This window comes from Micropterus salmoides, unplaced genomic scaffold (genome assembly GCF_014851395.1).
Source record: "Micropterus salmoides isolate LMB-PRFRI ecotype aquatic unplaced genomic scaffold, ASM1485139v1 Ms_hic_scaffold_1, whole genome shotgun sequence".
In the NCBI taxonomy this organism is placed as follows: Eukaryota; Metazoa; Chordata; class Actinopteri; order Centrarchiformes; family Centrarchidae; genus Micropterus; species Micropterus salmoides.
In genome coordinates this window covers 62,326,614-62,351,320 of record NW_024040040.1, presented here as the reverse complement: position 1 = coordinate 62,351,320, position 24,707 = coordinate 62,326,614, and the positions used below count along the sequence as shown (strand labels likewise).

General features: G+C 44.1%; 1 protein-coding gene and 2 long non-coding RNA genes across 3 annotated transcripts; all 3 read right to left on the bottom strand.

The window, feature by feature from the left end:
• Positions 1–1,229: 1,229 nt before the first annotated feature.
• LOC119899427 lies at positions 1,230–2,216 on the bottom strand. Its single transcript, XR_005443846.1, has 2 exons — positions 2,138–2,216; positions 1,230–1,401 (listed from the first exon to the last, which is right to left on the bottom strand). It is a non-coding gene; the product is annotated as an uncharacterized LOC119899427 (long non-coding RNA).
• A 7,531-nt stretch (positions 2,217–9,747) lies between these two features.
• On the bottom strand, positions 9,748–12,027 carry LOC119890124 (salivary glue protein Sgs-3-like). Its single transcript, XM_038701241.1, has 3 exons — positions 11,868–12,027; positions 9,921–11,021; positions 9,748–9,812 (listed from the first exon to the last, which is right to left on the bottom strand). Exons 1-3 carry the CDS (start codon positions 12,025–12,027, stop codon positions 9,748–9,750), a joined length of 1,326 nt encoding a protein of 441 aa, XP_038557169.1.
• Positions 12,028–22,309: 10,282 nt separating this feature from the next.
• LOC119899370 lies at positions 22,310–24,067 on the bottom strand. The gene is made up of 3 exons (XR_005443820.1): positions 23,626–24,067; positions 23,258–23,416; positions 22,310–22,481 (listed from the first exon to the last, which is right to left on the bottom strand). It is a non-coding gene; the product is annotated as an uncharacterized LOC119899370 (long non-coding RNA).
• Between the last annotated feature and the right edge of the window lie 640 nt (positions 24,068–24,707).

The following is a 24,707-nucleotide window of genomic DNA, read 5'->3' as shown; positions in this document are numbered from 1 at the left end:
CACCACCGCGCCACCCCTGCAACATGCACAGTCTCCTAAAACTTTAAAACATGCTCTCACAAAAAGGGTAAAAGCACTTTATAGAAACCCACTAAAGCTGTTAATAACTGAGTTTATTTATGATTATTTTTATGTTTTAAAACATTCTTTTCACATTCATGCGCAAACTAAAATCATCAGAACAAAAAAATACACTTAAAGTGTAACTGAACAGTAAGGTTACTCGTCTGTACATGAGAATTCATTTTACAACTGAACAATTTGCTCTAACTCTACTTAAGTAAGTAAAAGTATTTTGAGGTACTTGCCTATGAGAGTTGGAAATAATAATAATAATAATAATAATAATTAAAAATGGAGGTGGTAAAAATGGATGTGAAAGGAAAAATAGAGTGATGAATGCTCAAGTGATTTGATTCATTTAAAGTCGATTTGATTAAAATGTGATGAAAACAGAACCATGTTTGGTCATTTTCATTTACCAATAATCATTCACAACTCAAAATTGGCATTCATCATTTAAAGAAAGTAGCCTCAAGGGTGGAGGTAACAAAAAGTAAATGGACAAAATGGAGGTGCTGAAAATGCATGTGAATTGAAAAACAGAGTGATTAAAAATGAGGTGAATTGAAAACTGATGTGATAAACTTGATTTTTCATTCATCATTCACAGCACCCAACTGTCATTTATTGTTTACTGCATGTAATTCAGAAATTGTGAGGAAAGCGTTGTTGTTTTCTTTCAGGGAGGGTAGGGGGACATTCTTTAGGAGAGCAGGAGACGGTTTCTTAACTGTTACGACCCCAGCTCTCAAGCCGCAACAAACAAGGAGGACTGAACTTAATAATAAACGGAAGTTTATTAATACAGCAACCAAGGAGTAACAATGAGGTGTGGAAATCAGTCATATCAGTAGTGTAAGATGGTGCATGTGTTAATATGTGGTGCATGTTGTCAATGTAAGAACAGAACAAAACTAGAAGGTAGCATGACAGAGCGGGGTGGAACAGGAACCACCGTCTATACAGGCAGGCTTAATAACCACATGGACCCTGGCACCTATTTCCAGGAAAAACTTCCTAAAATAACATACCCAGTAATATCTCCTCAATCATTAGATCTAGGTGCATATTTCTAGTCTCCTTTGAAAGGGCAGAAGCTAAGGAATATAAATCCATTGTATATTAACTGTCAGGGCTGGTAACAGAACCCAAGAGCAGACTGGAGCTGGAGATGAACAAAAGAGTTTTATTTATGAAATGACTGAGGGAAAACTGATGGGGGGGTGAGGCAAGGCCTGGGTTCCGAAGGAGAGGGCTAGCAGACGAGGCGAGGGAAACTCCAGAGGGTGTGCTGACTGGCAGGGAAGACCTGAGAACCACAGAAGCAGGGCAGGTTTCCTGAAGACAAGAAACAGCTAGTGTAAGCAGGCAAACAGAGACGCAGGGTTACACAACAATCAGCGTGGACTGGAGAGTTGGCCAGGGTTAAATAGGGACTGGTGATGAGGTAATGCCCAACAGGTGCGCTGAAGGCCACGCCCACCAGCTCTGGAAAACAAGGAAGGGGAGACAGACAAACACCAAGCACACAGAAACACTCAAAAGGCAAAAATCATCAGACTACATGGAGGTGCAATACAGAAAAAATATGATATTTAAAACCCTAACCCTCATAAGGTAGTTTATAATGCACCTGAACATCTTCTAATACGCCTGAAATACAACTGTAACTGTAAATTTGATGAAAAGAAACTGATACACAAAAGTTATTACACAATCTTTCAAAAATATATCAGGTGAATTTCCATGTTTTGGTCATATTTACTGTATATATGCTCACTTTTATTGGGCGTTATCTTCAAAACATTGTTTCGCTCCATACAACCATGTTCCAATAATATTGATAAAAACAGTCAATATATATGACCAAAAGCACTCCCATGCTTTACAGGCCACATCTTGAGAACAGAACATCCTACAGGGCTCTTTCTCTTCGTATTGAAGAGACGAATCGATTGATTTCCTGGATGTCTGTGTAGCTCCTACGGGTCGCCAGCAGAAGCCGATAAAGACCGCCTCCGCCAAAGCAAACTCTTCTTTTCTACTTCAATCTGACGAAAGAAACGAAACTTACCGGCTAAGCCGACCTCACCATGATGGCGGCCCACCAGACGTCTCTGTTGACACAAAGGGCCGCTGTTTTTGGACAGAACATCGATTACTTCCCCGGTATCGGGAAAGTCAGTTACCAACTTGGGCTCACAGGCCAGCTACTCCCACTTATCCTGAACGCCTGCAAAGACACACGCAGACACACAGTATACTGTTTTGTTACTACTGTTATAAATAAGATAAATTTAAGGTATTAGAGGGACGGTGGTGTTTGTTTTTACAGAGAGGAAGTTGCAAAGAAAATAACAATTACTGTAATAAATATGACTTTTTACAAAATGAAATACGAGATTCCTGTGAAATTGTTGGCTCCACCCTGATTGTTCCCACCTGTGCATTGTTAATCACCTTCCTCTTGAAGTGTCTTCCCATTGTCTGTTGTTGAGTACTCAACTGCCGACATCAGCTCCTGGTCCCTGATGATGCCCCGTCGACTCCTGCTCCTTGTGGCCAGAACTCAGAGCACCAGCCCCTTTGCTAAGTTCCCCTTCGAGGGAACTTGAACTGCGTCGGTTACGACACTATGGGAATGCCTCTAGGCGAAGCAGGTCTGAACGTGAATGAAATCACTCCAATCCTATTGGCCTGTTGCTAGAACGGTAAGGTGTGACGGAATAACCGGAGGAGTATAAAGCACACCTGTACACACTCATCATTAGCTTTTTTTTATTCAGCAGGCGCTCTGTATGTTGTTTAAAGAAAGCTCCAGTCCTACAAGCAGTATGTCTTACCTGAAGAAGAAGTCTACCAGCATGTCCGGCAACCAGATGTACAGAAGGTGTGTTTTTTCTTGCCCTCGGTACATCACGGATGGAGATTCTCATGAGATGTGTGTCTCATGTTTGGGGATGGAGCACGCACGGGCAGCTCTCGAGGGGGCTCTCTTTTCCGAGGATGGCCGGATGTGTTTTCCCCGTGGTGCGGGCCCTGCGGCCGCTGAGGCGGCCCGGCGGCTTCACTCATGGGTTCACAGCGTGATCTGTCGGAGGATTTCGGGACGGCTGAGGCTTTTTCCCGACCTTCATCCGCTGGCTCCGACGCTTCTTTTCCTCGTTCGGGAGCCCGTTCTCGGCTTCTCCCGCTCGCGGTTTTGGATCCGGAGACGCTGCAGCAATCCGACTCCGAGGAGGCGGACGTGCTCAGCGCAGTGGACGATGACTTCCAGCCCGACTATGACGTGCTGCTGGAGGTGGTGACTAGAGCCGTGGCACGGGAGGAGCAGACACCACAGGCTAGTGGTAGCTTGATGAAAGGTTTCTTAAGCACCACACGCCACCTCCACGCCGGTCTCTGCCATTCTTTCCTGATTTACATGATGAACTGAGTAATCATGGGGCAGACCCTTCTCTACATGGCTTTCCACACCCTGATCACTGAACTACAGTAATGTGATAGGGGTTAGGGACCGTGGTTATGGGAGGATGCCTCGGGTGGAGGATGAGCTTGCGAGCTATCTCTCCCCTCGACTTGCGTCCTCCCTGGAGAAGCCGGCGTTACCATCCAAACCATGTCGCACCACATCCACGCTCGTGGGGAAGGCGTACATGGCAGCGGGCCAGGCAGGTGCGAGCTTGCACACCACGTGCTTCAAGCCTACCAAGCCAACCTGCTACAGGAGATGGTTCAGAGGGGGGGTCCCTCCGAGGAAGATCTGGCGGAGCTTCGCAGAACCACGAAGCGTTAGACGCAGTGCGAAGCGTTCCGCCAGTACCTCCCTCGCCGGTCTGGACCCAAGGCAGCTGAGGCTGCCAGGCGTAGGTCCCTTCCCTCTACGAGCTCCTACGGAGAGGAGAGGAAGCAGAGTGTCGCTTCTCGGGGGCCCCCCCGAGGAGCTGGGGCAGCGAGACGGCGCTCTCACCCTCAGTCGTCTGAGAGACGCGATCTGTGGACCGTCATCCAGTCCCGACGGAGCTCAGGGAAGACCGGGGTAGGGGAGTCTTTCTCCCTTCCCGCACCCCCCCACCCACCCCCGGAGGCCGACCGAGGTCCCCTCCGCCGTGGCAACAGGTGATGTTATCCCGCCGTTTACACGTTCAGGACGCACCTGCCACCATCGAGTCCGCGCCGTACTGCCTGCCCCGAGGGTCTGCAGGCGGACGGCATCCCGACTCACTCACCGTGGATCTTCGGCGGCTCCCCCCTGCCGTTCTGGGGCTTCAGGGGTCCACCAGAAGATCACACGAGACACCGACCACCAGCCCCGAGGGGCTGGTTCCGTTGGCAGACTTTGCAGACGCTTGGCGGAGCCTGACGAACATTTCTCCGCGGGTCCTGCGCACTGCCATAGATGGGTATCGACTACAGTTCAAAACCCGCCCTCCAAATTCAACAGAAGAGAGGGGGTGGTTTGGACTGTGGTCCGCCCGGAGCAAGGTCCGGTGTTGGGACAGGAAGTTTGTACTCTGCTGAGGAAAGGGGCCGTGGAACGTGTCTCCCCCCCAGACAGAGACGCCGGTTCTACAGCCGGTACTTCATAGTCCCCAAGAAGGACGGAGGGCTGCGTGCCCTATTTTGGATCTGCGGGTTCTAACCGGTCTCTGAGGAGATTCAGGTTAAAGATGCTCATCATCCCCGCCACCGTGACGCACATCCAATCTGAGGATTGGTTCGTCACGATAGATCTAAAGGACGCCTATTTCCAGGTCTCCATCCGTCCTTCTCACAGGAAGTTCCTGAGGTTTGCCTTCGGGGGTGTGGCTTACCAGTATCGGGTTCTTCCATTCGGCCTGGCACTTTCCCCTCGCACATTCACCAAGTGTATGGATGCAGCACTGGCCCCGCTGAGGCTCCGGGGCATCCGGATTTCAACTTCATCGACGACTGGCTCATCCTAGCCCAGTCTCGAGAGTTGGCGGTTCGGCATCGAGATGTCGTTCTGGCTCGTCTGCGGCGTTTAGGGCTGAGGCTCAACGCACAGAAGAGCGTGCTGGCGCCCACCCTACGGGCTACGTTCCTAGGGGTTGCATGGGATTCGACAACGATGCGGGCACAATTGTCTCCGGCACGTGTCGACACCATATTGGCTGCCGTGAAAGGGGTGAAGTTAGGCCACGCCATCACTATGAAACACTTTCAACGAGTGTTGGGTCTCCTGGCGGCTGCGTCCAGCATAATACCATCTGGATTGCTGCACATGAGACCCCTGCAGTGGTGGCTAAGGAACAAGGGTTTTTCCCCGAGGGGAATCCTCTCCGTCTGGTTTGGGTTACGCGCAAGTGTCTTCGTTCCCTATCAGTTTGGAAGGAAACTTGGTTCCTGTCCCAGGGGCCCGTGTTGGGAGGGTCTTGTCGCCGGCTGGTTATTTCGACAGACGCCTCCCTCACGGGCTGGGGCGCGGTCATGGACGGCCGCTTTGCAAGGGGATCCTGGCAGGTGCATCGATCCGAGTGGCATATCAACTGTCTCGAGATGTTGGCGGTGTTCCAGGCTCTAAGGAGTTTCCTGCCCGATCTCCAAGGCCACCACGTCCTGGTTCGTTCCGAGGAGAACAACACAGCGGTGGTGGCCTATCTGAATCACCAGGGCGGTCTGCGCTCGCGCCCTCTGGACAGACTGGTGCGTCAGATCCTCCTGTGGTCCCAGCAGAGGTTACTATCGCTCAGGGCGATGTATCTCCCGGGGACGCAGAATCAGGGAGCAGACCTGCTGTTGAGGCAGGGGCTGAGGCCCGGGGAATGGAGACTTCACCCCGAAGTGGTGGAGCTCTTGTGCGAAGAGTTCGGCCCCATAGACGTGGATCTGTTTGCGTCTCAAGAGACTACGCACTGCCTATGGTTTCTCTCGTTCCTCCAGCCCCGTTGGGTCTGGACGCCATGGTACATTTGTGGCCGAGGCTACGTCTGTACGCTTTTCCCCCAGTCGCTCTGCTCCCGGGGTTCTGGAGCGGGTCCGCCAGGACTATGTCGGCCTACTGCTCGTAGCCCCGTTCTGGCCAACCCGGGTGTGGTTCCCGGACATCATGTCGCTCCTGGACGGCCCGCCGTGGCGGGTCCCTCTGAGGAGAGACCTGCTGTCCCAGGCGCAGGGCCGGGTTCTTCACCCTTGCCCCGCCATATGGCGACTGTGGGTCTGGCCCCTGAGGGGGCAGAGTACCTAGTGGGCGGGTCTAACAACCGGAGCAGTCGAGACCCTCCTGAGCTCCAGGGCCCCGTCCACACGGAGGATGTACGGCCTGAAGTGGAGTGTTTTCTCCACTTGGTGTAGGGAGCGGTCGGTGGACCCTGTTACCTGCCCGGTGGTTCAGGTACTTGAGTTCCTCCAGGACCGGTTCTCTGCTGGTCTTTCCCCTTCCACCCTCAAGGTGTACGTGGCAGCTATTTCATCTTTCCACACCCCTCTGAGGGAGGGGTTCTTGGGGAAACTTCCCTTGGTTGTACGTTTCCTCCGTGGTGCCCGGAGGATGAGACCTGCGACTCGGTCCAAGGTTCCCACTTGGGATCTGGCAGTGGTTCTTGGGGCGTTGGCTGAGGCCCCCTTCAAACCCCTGGAGTCAGCTGAGGCTAAGCACTTGACCCTCAAGATGGCCTTTCTCCTTGCTATCACCTCTCTGAGGAGGGTGGGGGAGCTCCAAGCGCTTTCGGTTTCCCCGCAAAGCCTGGAGTTTGCCCCGGGGAATATTAGGGCTATCCTGCACCCTCGTTCAGGATACATCCCTAAAGTGCCTTCTTGTGCGGCAGGGTCCACAGTGCTGCAGGCATTTCATCCTCCACCTCATGTGACGGCGGAGGACGGGAGACTTCATCTGCTCTGCCCCGTCAGAGCACTGAGTATTTACACTCTGAGGTCCTCCCGTTGGAGGAAGGCTGACCAGCTGCTAGTGTGTTTTGGGTCTCCCAGGGCCGGGCTCCCTGCATCCAAACATACTATTAGCAACTGGATTGTTCAGACTATTTCCCTGGCCTATCAGGTGCGCGGTTTGCCTTCACCTGTGGATGTGAGGGCTCATTCTACCAGAGGCAAGGCGGCCTCTCGAGCCCTCCTTTCCGGGGCCTCTTGCAGGATGTTGTTTAGCGGCTGGCTGGGCCACTCCGCACACATTCATTCGGTTTTACAGTCTTGACCTTCCTTCGGCACCTGGCACTCGTGCGCTCTCCTCTTAGTCGTGCCACTTTATTGCACACAGGGGCAGGCGGGGTTTTCGGCACGGTTTAGTGGGTATCTCGTTCCCATAGTGTCGTAACCGACGCAGTTCGAGTTCCCTCGAAGGGGAACGTCTCGGGTTACGTATGTAACCCTGGTTCCCCGAGAAGGGGAACGAGAGACTGCGTCGGTCTGCCGCACCTCTCTCCCCGCCTGAAGCGCCTGCTTCATAGTTTAAGCTAATGATGAGTGTGTACAGGTGTGCTTTATACTCCTCCGGTTATTCCGTCACACCTTACCGTTCTAGCAACAGGCCAATAGGATTGGAGTGATTTCATTCACGTTCAGACCTGCTTCGCCTAGAGGCGTTCCCATAGTGTCGTAACCGACGCAGTCTCTCGTTCCCCTTCTCGGGGAACCAGGGTTACATACGTAACCCGAGACGTTCCCTGGACAGTTTTCCCTCACTTACTTCTCGTTGTCTGTGTGGTTTTGGCATTGTGTCATTTACTTTTTGGTTCCTATGTTAGGCTCGAGCATGAAGCATGCGAGGACCCTATTTAAATGCAAGGAAATATTATTTTCCCAAATGAATCACATTTTTCAGAAACTCAAACTTTCCACAGCATTCGATCATGGTGAAAATGTCCTTATGTCATACGAATGTTGTGCATGGGAATGGCAAAATGGCTCACTAGCGCCCCCTGCTTTGTTTTTAAATTTGGCCACAATCGGTAATATCACAATCGAGTTGCTCTGAGTTGAGGTAGCGTTAGCCATCATTGAACAGAGCAAATATCAAATATAATAATGAAACATAGACAGGGAACATTTTACTGCACAAATTACTACTTTTACTTTTGATACTTTAAATACATTTTCTGATATACTTTAACATTTCTCAAATTACCAACAATGCTCTTGAGCCTCTATTTCTACGTGATGTGACGTAAAAGGAAACACAGAGTACCTACAGTACCGCACACTTTGGTTTTATGGAGCCTGTGTTTTTTTGTTTTTGATTGTTTGACTGTATGTTATCAGAATTAATAGCATGATCAGGACATATTTATCTTTGAATACTCTGTGTTGCTATAATAAACACATTCTCAAACACATACCAATCAGCAAATCATGTTTATTGAAAGATTGTAGATAGCAGAAGATGCAAGAATTATTTTCCATGCCATGCTCATTTACATCCGTCAAAGAAGTTCTCGGTGTGGAAACACTGTTGAGGGGCATTCCTCAATACTTCCCTGTTTTAATGGGGGAAAAAAGCAAAACAGTTTGTTAAAACAGCAGTTACTAGTGTCAATAAGCAGCATCTGATCCCACAATTTTATTGCTTTATTACACCTCACTGTTTTTTATGTTAGTTCCCACACCTACAATTCAATTTTATTTGTTTGTAGATTCCCCGGCTGGATACAGTATTCAAATGTATATACAGTACAATCTTCAATGTGACCCAGTATTCAGCAAGAGAACAATACTGCCTAAAATCTTTTTTTGATCCTTTATTTAACCAGGTAAGTACGATTGAGGTCGGAAACCCGGGAGACCTGGCCAGGATGGCTGTATAAAAAGTTCAAAACAGGACAATACAACATAAGGCACACAAGTAGAAAAGTACTAAAAACCAGGTAATAATGTTAATGTAAAATTAAAGCTGCAAGCAGCGTTCAAAGGGCCCTTCCACTGTGACGCACACCGGGGCTTGTTGAGACCTCAAGCAATTCCCACAGATGTGGGAAAACAAGGTAGGCCTACTGCATTAGACGGAGACGTGTTTCTGTTTTTTAGCCTAGCCTCCTTAATTTAAGTGAGGTGGACAAAATAATTGATAATATCACTTCCTTAGCCCTTCATGCAGAGAAGGTTCAGCACACCACCTTTCCGGCAAAAATGTAAAAACTAAAATCTATCCAAGGTGGGTTAAAATTTAAGTGGACTTGGTTGGAGATACTTAAGGATGTTTCACCTTTCCTCCAAGAGGCTTCTTCAGTTCTGATTGGCTGGCATTCCCTGCCAACCTCTGTGGGGTCATTATCGAGGTGATACATACTGCTTGATTGCCAATGACCATCAACAATCATTCAGACTTGGTCTCAGGTGTGGCTCCAATGACCATGATAACTGTCATGGATGACAAACATCTTCGAGTATCTTCAACCAAGTCCAGCTTCCAGCTTTCTGGAAATGTTTTCTTTCTGTGTAACTATTCTTACCACCTAAATGTGAGGATATAACCGTTTATACTGTCGAGTAGCAGCAAAGCTAACTGTAACTAATGCTAATCATGCTATATGGCTAACATACCTAAGCTGGCTGTATATACACGATACATCCGTCTGTTCATGTAAATAAATTAAATTAACTTGTCACAATTTGACCTGTGTATATACTCCTCCTTTCATAGAGTATATTAGGAGGTGCGTCTCAAAAGGTACATTTCAGATAAGTATCACTTTAACATTGCTGAAGACAAACTTACAGCCAGTAATCCGTCTTCACAAAGCAATTAATGTCATCCATTATGTCGTCATCAGTGAAGGCTTTGGGGAGTATGGGAATAGAAAAAAAGTTATAATATGCAAATTTTAAACATCTTATTTAAATAATGTTTTTTTTATTTTCTGTGTGTGTCTGGTTGAAACACTCACCTCTGCAGCTTGTATCGCACTTGTTTGTGGACCAGGGATTACCAGAATTACAGAAGTAGCTGTCAGACAGCTGGAAGAGCCCATAATAGACAGGGGGCAGTGGACTCCTCTTGTGTCTGAGAGGACGGGAGGATGTATTCTTAAATTTTTCACCTTCCTCAAGCTCCAGCCTATCCCCTTCCTCCCTCTCTTTGTCCTCATCAGTCATTCTATGGTCATCCTGCTCCAGTTCCTCCTCATTAAACTTATTTTCTTCTTCATTCAGCAGTTCCTTTAGCCTTTCCATCTCTTTCGTGTCAGACTCCTGGCTGGTAGTGTTAGCCTCCCGCTTTCGCCTTATAGGTGTTTGGGTTGTTGTCGCTGGTTTGATAGTCGATGTCTCGGTAGTTGCTGCTTCAGTAGTCATTGCTCTGGTAGGCGCTGCTATGGTAGTTGTTGGTTTGGTAGTCATTGCTTCAGTAGTCATTGCTCTGGTAGGCGCTGCTATGGTAGTTGTTGGTTTGGTAGTCATTGCTTCAGTAGTCATTGCTCTGGTAGGCGCTGCTATGGTAGTTGTTGGTTTGGTAGTCATTGCTTCAGTAGTCATTGCTCTGGTAGGCGCTGCTATGGTAATTGTTGGTCTGGTAGTCATTGCTTCAGTAGTCATTGCTCTGGTAGGCGCTGCTATGGTAGTTGTTGGTTTGGTAGTCATTGCTTCAGTTGTCATTGCTCTGGTAGGCGCTGCTGTGGTAGTTGTTGGTTTGGTAGTCATTGCTTCAGTAGTCATTGCTCTGGTAGGCGCTGCTGTGGTAGTTGTTGGTTTGGTAGTCATTGCTTCAGTAGTCATTGCTCTGGTAGTCGCTGCTATGGTAGTTGTTGGTTTGGTAGTCATTGCTTCAGTAGTCATTGCTCTGGTAGTTGTTGGTATGGTAGTCGTTATCTTCGTAGTCTTTGATTTGGTGGTGGTTGCTTTGGTAGTCATTGGTTTTGTAGTCGATGTCTTGGCAGTCTTTGGTTTGGCAGTGGTTACAACTCGTGGTGATGGTTTTTGCCTGGCTGTCGTTGACGACTCCCTTACAAGGTCAGTGTTCAGATTTGACATCCCATTTACTCCACAGACAACTGCAAGCAGATTGCAGAAAGCAAACAAGGAAAGATTGATACTGGATTTTTTAAAAATGACATTGGATTCCTGATTCATGATAGATAATGAGATACCACTGTTTTATAGGAGCAAGGGAAACGGTTTTTGTTGTGGTTGTTCTGCATCTCATTGTAGTCGTTATGTGCTGCTCTGTAGTTTTTTAATATATCTCATGTCCTTTTTCATCTCTTTGTGTCGCTGTCATCTGATTAAGATTCCAATAAGAAATGTTAACAGTCACTTCAAGCAGAGGCTCTGGCTCAGGAGCCCCCACACCCCGCAGTTCAGTAATCCATCCATGTCCTGACTACATTGACCAAAGACTAAAAAAAAGATGGAACGTTATATTATCACATCTGGATTTGCAAAATAAAGCAATCATATCACAGAATCGTCCAATATGGAGACAATTGCTAATGATACTGGGTTGAATAACAAGATGACTATATATTTAAGGAAAATATCTTTATCGTATAATCAGGGAAAAAAATAAATAATCAACATAATTTACACAGCCCCATCATGTTTCCCAATGACTGATCTTTCCTCATAGCTATGAGAAAAGGATAAATAAATATGAGCAAATATCTATTCTAAAACATGTCTTTTTTGCCTCTTTGTCATCAACACTCCTAATTTAATGAAATCATGACAGTAAAATTCAGTCAGTAAAACAACACAAAGAACAGTTTTGCACTGATGATGGGAAAACTCATCACTTTTTATTACTTACAGCCTGACAGCAGAGTAACTGAAGATCTGACTTTGGCGGACTTTTCTAACCTCCAAGACGCCTACAGTAACCTATCATTTATTAACCTCACCTATTGCCAGGATTCTGTCCTTAAATCTTTTACGCATTCCCGGCAGGGAGATCGCCGCCCCAAGCTTGTCTTTCAGCTCGCATTTGGAGACGATCCGGCCCTCAGACAGGGTGGGCACCAGAACTGCCACAGTCAACACCACCAGCAATCCCAACTTCATGTCAACACCTTCTGTGGAGAAAATAGGAAACCTTAAAAATTATTATGCAGGACATCAACCAATGCAAGACCAACTGATTTCATTTGGATGACGGAGTACAGCTGAGTTTAACAGGATTCTTCTTTCTGGAAATTGTGAAACGAGGGAAATGCACAGAGAACAAGCGAACTTATCTATCTCTTAGCAAAATATACTTTTAAGAAAAGTCAGTCTTAAAGGTTGAATTTAAATCACAATTTAAATTGAAATCATTTGGTAGATTAGCAAAAAAGTTTATGTCCTTAAAATTATATTTTCTGAAGCAGCCTAAAAACAAAGTATTTTGAATATATTGGGTTTTTGTTCTTGTAGTTGCTCAAATGGTAAAATGTCTCATTTTACCCCTTTACTCTACAAAATCATCAAAATGTCCTTTTTTATTAATCTATTTGATGTAAAAATTACCATTTTTTTTAACATAAAATTTCTTTAATTATTTTTTATTATTATTTGTTTTATGTTGAAAGAGTCCTTCCTCTTGTGTAACTGAAATACCTTCCTTTGTGTGTGTTTTCCCACCGGTTTTGATCGTCTGTCCAACCCTTATTTGTTTCACCTGTGATAGTCGCCCTCCCCTCGCTTGTGTATTTAAGTTGTGTATTCCTCTTTCATTGCCAGTTTGTCTTTGAACAATGTGTCAGGTGTCCCTGTCATTTTGCCAGTGTTTGTTGCCCCTGTGTTTTTGGACTTTCTTTGTTTCCCTGGACCTTGGCTATTCTTTTGGATTTCGGTTTTTGCCTGCTCCTTAATGGATTTGTTGGGTATGATGGAGTGCTCTATGGTTTTGACGCTTGCCGATCTGACCTCCCCGTTAAGCCTGTGTAATCTTCCCTCTATTTATATTAAATCTTTGATCTTTTATTATTATTAAATCTTTGAACTGCATCTGCTCTGCCTCTGGTGTCTGCATCTGGGCCCAAAGTTTTTGTGTTTCTACTACCACACTTCCACAACCAAGACGTAAATGTCACCATTTGATGCACTGTAGCAGATTATAGCTTTAAAGGTTCAGTCTGTAATATTTAGGAGGATCTATTAGCCAAAATTCAATATAATACACACAACTGCCATGTTTCTACAGTAGCCCAAACGAACAAATTGCTCTACAGAGCAAGTTTCGTTTCTACACTGAATATGTATGAAAAAAGGAGAAGTAGTAGTAGTAGGAGTAGAGGAGTAGTAGGAGTAGTAGAAGGAGTAGTAGTCATAATCATCTAGTTTGTTAGAAGCAAGAAGAGACATGAAATAACAAAACATAAAAAACAAAAGCAAGTCATGAAGACCATGAGATAGAATTCATTAAATACACACCTATCCTCAGGAAGAGTGATAAAAAGAGACACCAGCTGCCCTTTAATCCAAATGATGAATTTTTAATGTTTTAATTTGTTTTTATTAATTAATATTTGTTATGTTTCAATATCTCTATTTAGTCCAGCTTCAAACAAAGTGATTAAAAATTAAAATCAATCAAATCAAATATCACTGTCATCTGTCATAAAGTAAAGCAAAAACTAATAATCATTATATAAAGAAGATAAAGAAAAGTTTCTTACCACGTTCTTCCACTTACAGTGTAAACTCTCTGAGTTTGTTGAAGGCAGTTTGCCTCTGTGTCTGCAGACAGATGTGTCTGAATTTATATATTTCAATTTCAACCTGTAGACCAATCAGGTTTGAGTAAGGTTTTTTTTACTTCATTGAGGAAATGGAACAGTGAATTTGTCAAAGTTATGACTAAACAACACACGAAGGTAGCTTTGAGTGAACATGGATTACATTTTTAGAAGCCCACAATGACATCAAAGAATGGTCAATGAACACAACAATTTACCAATTTACCACTGATGATGTCTTCCTTATAGCAAGACGATAATTTTGAAGTTCAAGTTTTGAACTGAGTGTCGTGTGTGTGTAGTGTCACATAATATATATCTATGACAAAAAAACATCCCCCTCTCACCCCTTGTGAGGTGGTATGTGTCATCCTCAAGCTCGGGTCCTCTACTAGAGGCCTGGGAGTTTGAGGGTTCTGCGCAGTATCTTAGCTGTTCCTTGGACTGCACTCTTCTGGACAGAGACCTCTGATGTTTTACCTGGAATCTGCTGTAGCCACTCTCCCAGTCTGGGGGTCACAGCCCCCAGTGCTCCGATTACCACTGGCACCACTGTTGCTCTTACTTTCCACATCTTTTCTAGCTCCTCTTTCAGCCCTTGGTATTTCTCAAGCTTCTCGTGTTCCTTCTTCTTGATGTTGCTGTCACTTGGGATTGCCACATCTATCACTGCAGCCTTCTTCTGCTGTTTGTTGATCAACACAATGTCTGGTTGGTTAGCCATCACCAGTTTGTCAGTCTCACAGGATCTTAGCTCGGTCATTCTCAACTACCTTAGGAGGTGTCTTCCATTTTGACCTTGTGACTTCCAGCCCATACTCATGGCAGATGTTCCTGTACACTATGCCAGCTACCTGGTTATGGCGTTCCATGTACGCACTTCCTGCCAGCATCTTACACCCTGCTGTTATGTGCTGTACTGTCTCAGGGGCATCCTTGCCCAGTCTGCACCTGGGGTCCTGCCTGGTGTGGTAGACCCCAGCCTCTATTGATCTTGAGTGCCTGTTCTTGTGCCACCATGATTAGTGCTTCTGTGCTGTCCTTCAGTCCAGCCTTTTCCAGCCACTGGTAGGATTTCTTGATATCAGCCACTTCTTCTATTTGTGTGTGGTACATGCTGTGCAGCGGCTTGTTCCTCCATGAAGGTTCTTTGTCTTCCTAGTCCTTATTTTCGGGTTTCTGCTGCCTGAGGTATTCACTAAGCCCTTCATCTTTGGGGGCCATCTTCCTGATGTACTCCTGGATCTTCGGCATTTCATCCTGGACAGTGGTCACCAGCCCTCGGCCTCCCTCGCTCCGCTTGGTGTACAGTCTCAGGGTGCTGGATTTGGGGTGAAACCCTCCATGCATTGTGGGGAGCTTTCTCGTCTTGATGTCAGTAGCCTCTGTCTCCTCCTTTGGCCAGTTTATTATACCAGCGGGGTATCTGATGACTGGCAAGGTGTATGTGTTGACGGCTTGGATCTTGTTTTTCCCGTTCAGCTGACTTTTCACAACCTGCCTTACTCTCTGTAGGTATTTGGCTGTGGCGGACTTCCTTGCTGCCTCCTCATGGTTTCCGTTAGCCTGCGGCACCCGAAGGTATTTGTAGCTGTCCTGAACATCTGCAATGTGGCCTTCAGGTAGTTCAACCCCCTCGGTTCTGATCATCTTCACTCTTTGATACCATGCGACCGCACTTGTCCAGTCCGAACGACATTCCAATGTCGTTGCTGTAGATCCTGGTAGTGTGGATCAGTGAGTCGATGTCTCGCTCATTTCTGGCATACAGCTCAATGTCATCCATGTAGAGGAGGTGACTGATGGTTGTTCCACTTCAGAACCGGTATCTGTAGCCAGTCTTTGTGATGATCTGGCTGAGGGGGTTCAGGCCTGTGCAGAACAGCAGTAGGGATAGTGCATCGCCTTGGTATATGCCACACTTGATGGTGACTTGTGTAATTGGCTTTGAGTTGGCTTCCAGACTTGTTTTCCACAGCCCCATTGAGTTCTTGATGAAGGCTGTTAGTGTCCTGTTGATCTTGTACATTTCCAAGCATTCCAGTATCCATGTATGTGGCATTGAGTCGTAGGCTTTCTTGTAGTCAATCCAGGTGGTGCACAGATTGGTCTGCCTGGTCTTGCAGTCTCGAGTGACTGCTCCGTCAACGAGTAGCTGGTGCTTGGCTCCCCTGGTATTACTACCCATTCCCTTCTGAGCCCTGTCCATGTACTGACCATTGGTTTTGCTTATTTTTCTTATTAATAAATCAATTTGTTATTTAGTTTACCTGTGTGTCTCCCGTTTTTGTTACAGTCCGAGGGCTGGGCTGTGACAGTACATACACATGTTCACTACTGTAAAATAGTATATTTATATAAAAGTATAAAAGTTGAGGTTTAAGGCTTTTTAATAATAAAAATTAAAAAGTCAACTACAGCCCATCTCTAATGTGATCATAGTGTTTACAGTCTTTCTCTTTAGCACCCCCAGTGGACATTTGTTTCTCAAAACTGTGGCAAAATGTACCTGAGGGTACGTAATTGTGGCGCTGCAAAAATGACAACACATGCAAACCACAAGCAAATAATGTAACATCTTTAACAATGTGACAACTGCTTCTTTATCACCCCCAAACACAAGTCTAACCAGCTTGGCTGATCATAGCGATATTTTCTGGTCTTGAACCGGTATTCAGATTTTTTGCGGAAGGAAATAACAGTAATCATTCAGAAGTCCGGGGATTTAGCATCAGCATATCAGTCTTCATCTCTTTATCTTGGACTTATCCCTGACAGGCTAAGTCAATTTGGCTTCAGCAAAAGCTGCCCTACTGCTGGACTCTTCATCAAGATTCTCAAACATTTTCTAGAACAGATGACCTACTCGGCTCCAAAAAGAACTGTGAGAAAACAAAATGGTGGAAAATGGTGTATTTATTTAAGTAATGAGGCTGATATTTTCACGTTCAGTGCACAACCTGAACTTTGAACTAAGCTAATATGCATTATCTTGATCAGGATTGTTTCCTTTATGTTCCACGTTAAAATGTGAATAAATACAACACATCAGCATCAACACAACACATCCACAGAAACCCAATCAAATACAGAAACGCTGCCAAAACAGAAGTAAGTTTCTAAGGGGAATCTAATAACAGAGTGCAATGTTACAATTCTTGTGGCTCATTTTAGTGTGTTTCTGTAGTTGGGTTGTCTGTCAGCAAGTCTCAGACTCACAGTGTGCCAAATCTTCAAATTTGTTTACATATGTATTTGTTTTGAGTATTATTTGTGTATTTATTACTGTTTTTTAATTCAGACATGGCACAGCAAATTTCGTTGTACATAAACTTGTGCAATGACAATAAAGTCTATTCACAGTGGTGCCCAGCTGCCCATGTTTCCCCCAACCCTGAGTGAGATGGCAGAAAGGATATGTTAGCTAACTAGTTTGTCTAGGTTCTGTGTCACTGTCCAAAGACATGCATCAACACTGAACACACATCAGAAATGTTTGCAGGACATCTGATCCAGAAAGGTTCACAATGAAAATGGTCTCAAGTTTCAGAAAATCCTGTTTAGACGACTAAACAGTCTCTAATGGAGCAGCTCTGACACACACAATTGAATTCATACAGTTCATCAAACACACACACACACACACACACACACACACACACACACACACACACACACAGACACACATTTAGTGTTTTATTTATTTGATTTGATTTATTAAATGAACTGTATGAATTGAATTGTTCTTTTGTATTACCCTAGCTTTGGCAACACTGTTCTTTTGACATTCATGCCAATAAAGCAAATTGAAATTGAATTGTTGTTACGGCACCCTGAGTGGTGAAAAGCGCACAGAGGGGCATAAGTTTTAGACATGCTCACTCAGTTATTTCCCACCTCTCAACTACTTTTACTTTTTTGAAAATAAAATGAATAGTTTAAGTCTGTTAAAATGACCCAGAGTACTCATTGATAATAAATATTTTAAATACTATGATAAAAAAATATACAATTTAATCATACTGCACTAAAACCCCAAACTCTCATGACTTCACTGTGCTCAGTGGTGGCTCCCTGGATGTTTATTGGTGTGACTGGAACCCTTAAATCACACCAGTTTTTCTGTCTTTATTTAGCAGGGGAAATTGATGACAAACAGTATAATGCAGGACATTCAGTCCATGTTGAGTAATGTTCAAACAGATCGACTGTAGTAATTTGGGTTGATGTTGTTTTTTCCATCATAACTCAACTTTTAAAAGCCTGTTTAACTCTGGTCTCTAAAACAGAGAAGGCCTTTATGCAAAGTGTTTTGTAATTTGTGTGCTGTCGTGCAGGAAGTGTCAGATGTTTTTGCCTTTCATGGATGACCCATGTACACTCCCTCTAAATCCCTGACGTTTTACACTCAACTACAGGAGCTAGAAAAGATAGTGAGCTAACAAAGTTGTAAATTATAGATCTTCTAATGAAACACACGCTACTGTCATTAACCTCTGTCACTGTCCTTGCACTCGCTGCAGCCAATCAGCATCCTGCCTTCTCTGCTTCTTGTGTTATTTCAACAAAGTGATAAAATAAGAAAATTAAAAGTTTCTGAGTGAGAGGTCAGTCCTGCTTCTTCTCTCAAACTGCACTAAAGAGACAATTGCACATGTTAAAGTTAAGTCATGTCGAACTGACTGAACGGGCTCATTTGCATTCCATCTAGACTCTGTTGTGTTGAAAGGTATTTTAAAAGGGGTTGAAGCTGCAGAGATGTTGAAATCCCCCCCTGATGGAGTGTAAATTTGCAAGATGTGAAGGCTTCTGCTGAGCTGATCTGGGCCTGCATTTGATGAGCAGGATGTGAATGGGGTGGAGGAGGGCCGTAGCGATACGTAGAGAAATGTACAGCTGTCAGCAGAGGAGAGAACAGATTCATATTGTGATAGTACATGATTGGCTGAGTTGATCATGGCGAAACCTTATTGAAAAACTAGGTGAGAACAACCATATTCAGCTGTTAGAGGCAGGGAGAGAGAGAGTTGTGAATGAGTGACACATAAGGACAGTCTTCCTGGGCAGAGCTTCATTTGTTGTGGCAAAATATGCCAATAAAATCTACATAAAAGACAAAGAATGTTTAATCTTTCAGTAAATTTGCAGGTCATGATGATTAATATTCATATTCAAAGTTTGAGAAAAAGGTTTCTCTGAAATCATTTGTAGGTGCCACTAAAGAACAAATCTGTTTGAGCAAATTTTAAAATGATTAAAAGGGTTGGGAGCCACTGATGTAGAGCATGTCTCCAGCTCATGTCTAACACTGTTGCCCATAAAGCACTGGTGTGGATTTCCCCCCAGTGATGAGTAATCCTGTCAAACCAGTTAGTTTTTCTGCATACTCAACAATGACCCCAGTTAGGGACAAACAGACCTCAGTAGGTAATGTACCAACCTTCTCATGTCACAACTGAAGACATTGTTTCTGTCTCATCTTACACCGGGACAGTAAACACCCACACAGGTGCTCTGAGAAACAAACATTCTCGTATCACAATTTAAGACATCATTTTTCTGCATGTTCTTCTGTACACTCAATCTCATATTTCACCTAATAACTCCTCATGACTGTCAGGTGGAGTGCCAACTTTGCTTGATTGCTATCTCACTTTCCAGTTAGTATTTGACACGATCATTTTGTCAGTTACAGTTTTTTACAACTGCTTACACACGGTTTTTGAAACATCTCACTGAAAGAGCAAAACCTCACCTCAAATTTCCAAAACCATAAGCTATTTCTCTTTTTCTATTATTCTTTCAATTGCACTACACACAATTCTCGGGAGAAGACCTGACTCAGCTACAACATGTGTATTATTAGCACACAGACTTTTATGAGCTCATGCATTCAACCTGTGTAGAGATCTAATCAGCTGGAAATACCTGAGTGTGATTCAATACAGGAGTCAGAAAACTATGAAGCTTTGTTCCATCAAAAGTTGTAAATAAGCATACCGGTTGTTGGGACATAGGTTCTTCATGTGAACACATGTCACATATTATATGAAACAGGTTCTGCAGCTGTTACCAACAGGGGGGAAACCCAAACAGAATATCAAACTGATTGGGCATTTGCCAATAAAGAAACAATTACACCACATTACAAAATGTCTCCAACTACAGCACAAGTACAGCAAGTTAAATAACTTGACCTTAGACCTATCTCCCTTTTTTGTCAAAAGTCTCGGAGAGAGTGGTTTTTAATCCGTTTTAGATGATTTTAGTATTCGTCCAATGTCAGCTGGGATTGGCTCCAGCTCCCCTGTACGCAGGATAAGCGGTTGACGATGGATGGATGGATGAATCCCTTCCATTGCCACAGGTGTATAAAATTAAGCACCTAGGCATGCAGACTGCTTCTACAAACATTTGTGAAAGAGTGGGTAGCTCTCAGGAGCTCAGTGAATTCTAGCGTGATAGGTTGCCACCTGTGCAAGTCCATTCTTGAAATTTCCTCACTACTTAATATTTCACAGTGAACTGTAAGTGGTATTATAATAAAGTGGAAGCAATTGGGAACAACAGTTCCAGTGAACGGAACTGTTAATGCTTCAGCATACCAAGACATGGACAATTTCATGCTCCCAACTTTGTGGAAACAGTTTGGGGATGGCCCCTTCCTGTTCCAACATGACTGCAGACCCGTGCACAAAGCAAGTTCCATAAAGACATGGATGAGCAAGTTTGGTGTGGAGAACTTGACTGGCCTGACTTCATTAGAGCTGAGACTGTGAGCCAGGCCTTCTTGTCCAACATCTGTGCCTGACCTCACAAATACACTTGCAGAAGAATGAACACACTCCTAAACCTTGTGGACAGCCTTCCCAGAAGAGTTGAAGCTGTTATAGCTGCAAAGGGTGGGCCAACTCCATATTAAATCCTACAGATTGAGAATGGTGATGACGATGATGTCATTAACCTTCATGTGCATGTAAAGATCACAGAAAATCAAAGACTTGTTTAAATACAGGTGCTGTTAAAACAATAACACAATAGCCCCCTCCTGTGGCCACATGATGCCACTGTGGCTCTAAAAATTCCACAAATTACCAAAGGATTACAAACTCAGATATTGCAACTGCAACATCCATCCATCCATCGTCAACCTCTTATCCTGCGTACAGGGTCGCAATGGGCTGGAGCCAAACCCAGCTTACACTTGGCGAAAGGCGGCGTACACCCTGGACAGGTTGGCAGTCCATCGCAGGGCCACACAGACAGACAACCAGTCACACTCACGCCAATTTAGAGCCACCAATCAACCAAGCATGTCTTTGGATGGTGGGAGGAAGCCGGAACGTCTGGAGAGAACCCATGACCTTCTTGCTGTGAGGCAACAGTGCTAATCACTGCACCACCGCGCCACCCCTGCAACATGCACAGTCTCCTAAAACTTTAAAACATGCTCTCACAAAAAAGGTAAAAGCACTTTATAGAAACCCACTAAAGCTGTTAATAACTGAGTTTATTTATGATTATTTTTTATGTTTTAAAACATTCTTTTCACATTCATGCGCAAACTAAAATCATCAGAACAAAAAAATACACTTAAAGTGTAACTGAACAGTAAGGTTACTCGTCTGTACATGAGAATTCATTTTACAACTGAACAATTTGCTCTAACTCTACTTAAGTAAGTAAAAGTATTTTGAGGTACTTGCCTATGAGAGTTGGAAATAATAATAATAATAATAATTAAAAATGGAGGTGGTAAAAATGGATGTGAAAGGAAAAATAGAGTGATGAATGCTCAAGTGATTTGATTCATTTAAAATCGATTTGATTAAAATGTGATGAAAACAGAACCATGTTTGGTCATTTTCATTTACCAATAATCATTCACAACTCAAAATTGGCATTCATCATTTAAAGAAAGTAGCCTCAAGGGTGGAGGTAACAAAAAGTAAATGGACAAAATGGAGGTGCTGAAAATGCATGTGAATTGAAAAACAGAGTGATTAAAAATGAGGTGAATTGAAAACTGATGTGATAAACTTGATTTTTCATTCATCATTCACAGCACCCAACTGTCATTTATTGTTTACTGCATGTAATTCAGAAATTGTGAGGAAAGCGTTGTTTTCTTTCAGGGGGACATTCTTTAGGAGAGCAGGAGACGGTCTCTTAACTGTTACGACCCCGGCTCTCAAGCCGCAACAAACAAGGAGGATGCAACTGAACTTAATAATAATAAACGGAAGTTTATTAATACAGCAACCAAGGAGTAACAATGAGGTGTGGAAATCAGTCATATCAGTAGTGTAAGATGGTGCATGTGTTAATATGTGGTGCGTGTTGTCAATGTAAGAACAGAACAAAACTAGAAGGTAGCATGACAGAGCGGGGTGGAACAGGAACCACCGTCTATACAGGCAGGCTTAATAACCACATGGACCCTGGCACCTATTTCCAGGAAAAACTTCCTAAAATAACATACCCAAAATAAATCAGTAATATCTCCTCAATCATTAGATCTAGGTGCATATTTCTAGTCTCCTTTGAAAGGGCAGAAGCTAAGGAATATAAATCCATTGTATATTAACTGTCAGGGCTGGTAACAGAACCCAAGAGCAGACTGGAGCTGGAGATGAACAAAAGAGTTTTATTTATGAAATGACTGAGGGAAAACTGATGGGGGAGTGAGGCAAGGCCTGGGTTCCGAAGGAGAGGGCTAGCAGACGAGGTGAGGGAAACTCCAGAGGGTGTGCTGACTGGCAGGGAAGACCGGAGAACCACAGAAGCAGGGCAGGTTTCCTGAAGACAAGAAACAGCTAGCGTAAGCAGGCAAACAGAGACGCAGGGTTACACAACAATCAGCGAGGACTGGAGAGTTGGCCAGGGTTAAATAGGGACTGGTGATGAGGTAATGCCCAACAGGTGCGCTGAAGGCCACGCCCACCAGCTCTGGAAAACAAGGAAGGGGAGACAGACAAACACCAAGCACACAGAAACACTCAAAAGGCAAAAATCATCAGACTACATGGAGGTGCAATACAGAAAAAATATGATATTTTCATACTCACCTGGTAAAAAGCTATATTTTAATGCAATAAACCATCACAACCCTCATAAGGTAGTTTATAATGCACCTGAACATCTTCTAATACGCCTGAAATACAACTGTAACTGTAAATTTGATGAAAAGAAACTGATACACAAAAGTTATTACACAATCTTTCAAAAATATATCAGGTGAATTTCCATGTTTTGGCCATATTTACTGTATATATGCTCACTTTTATTGGGCGTTATATTCAAAACATTGTTTCGCTCCATACAACCACGTTCCAATAATATTGACAAAAACAGTCAATATATATGACCAAAAGCACTCCCATGCTTTACAGGCCACATCTTGAGAACAGAACATCCTACAGGGCTCTTTCTCTTCGTATTGAAGAGACGAATCGATTGATATCCTGGATGTCTGTGTAGCTCCTACGGGTCGCCAGCAGAAGCCGATAAAGACCGCCTCCGCCAAAGCAAACTCTTCTTCTCTACTTCAATCTGACGAAAGAAACGAAACTTACCGGCTAAGCCGACCTCACCATGATGGCGGCCCACCAGACGTCTCTGTTGACACAAAGGGCCGCTGTTTTTGGACAGAACATCGATTACCTCCCCGGTATCGGGAAAGTCAGTTACCAACTTGGGCTCACAGGCCAGCTACTCCCACTTATCCTGAACGCCTGCAAAGACACACGCAGACACACAGTATACTGTTTTGTTACTACTGTTATAAATAAGATAAATTTAAGGTATTAGAGGGACGGTGGTGTTTGTTTTTGCAGAGAGGAAGTTCCAAAGAAAATAACAATTACTGTAATAAATATGACTTTTTACAAAATGAAATACGAGATTCCTGTGAAATTGTTGGCTCCACCCTGATTGTTCCCACCTGTGCATTGTTAATCACCTTCCTCTTGAAGTGTCTTCCCATTGTCTGTTGTTGAGTACTCAACTGCCGACATCAGCTCCTGGTCCCTGATGATGCCCCGTCGACTCCTGCTCCTTGTGGCCAGAACTCAGAACACCAGCCCCTTTGCTAAGCTCCCTGGACAGTTTTCCCTCACTTACTTCTCGTTGTCTGTGTGGTTTTGGCATTGTGTCATTTACTTTTTTGTTCCTATGCTAGGCTCGAGCATGAAGCATGCGAGGACCCTATTTAAATGCAAGGAAATATTATTTTCCCAAATGAATCACATTTTTTGCGACCTAAACATGCTCAAAAACTCAAACTTTCCACAGCATTCGATTATGGTGAAAATGTCCTTATGGCATACGAATGTTGTGCATGGGAATGGCAAAATGGCTCACTAGCGCCCCCTGCTTTGTTTTTAAATTTGGCCACAATCGGTAATATCACAATCGAGTTGCTCTGAGTTGAGGTAGCGTTAGCCATCATTGAACAGAGCAAATATCAAATATAATAATGAAACATAGACAGGGAACATTTTACTGCACAAATTACTACTTTTACTTTTGATACTTTAAATACATTTTCTGATATACTTTAACATTTCTCAAATTACCAACAATGCTCTTGAGCCTCTATTTCTACGTGATGTGACGTAAAAGGAAACACAGAGTACCTACAGTACCGCACACTTTGGTTTTATGGAGCCTGTGTTTTTTTGTTTTTGATTGTTTGACTGTATGTTATCAGAATTAATAGCATGATCAGGACATATTTATCTTTGAATACTCTGTGTTGCTATAATAAACACATTCTCAAACACATACCAATCAGCAAATCATGTTTATTGAAAGATTGTAGATAGCAGAAGATGCAAGAATTATTTTCCACTGTGAGACACCATTGTGTCCCTGAGCAAGACACTTAACCCCTACTTGCTCCAGAGGCGTGCGACCTCTGTCATATGTAGCAATTGTAAGTCGCTTAGCGTCAGCTAAATGAATAAATGTAATGTAAAGTTTAACCTCAAGTTCTGGTGAATGAAGGGGCTCACTGATTTCTAA

What these genes read in the sequence shown, in the direction of transcription:
- LOC119890124 (XM_038701241.1), bottom strand. Translation starts at nt 12,027, where the DNA reads ATGAAGTTGGGATTGCTGGTGGTGTTGACTGTGGCAGTTCTGGTGCCC. An exon ending in GGACAGAATCCTGGCAATAG is followed by an intron (nt 11,022 to 11,867) that starts GTGAGGTTAATA and finishes ATCTGCTTGCAG; the next exon opens with TTGTCTGTGGAGTAAATGGG. An exon ending in GTGCGATACAAGCTGCAGAG is followed by an intron (nt 9,813 to 9,920) that starts GTGAGTGTTTCA and finishes TACTCCCCAAAG; the next exon opens with CCTTCACTGATGACGACATA.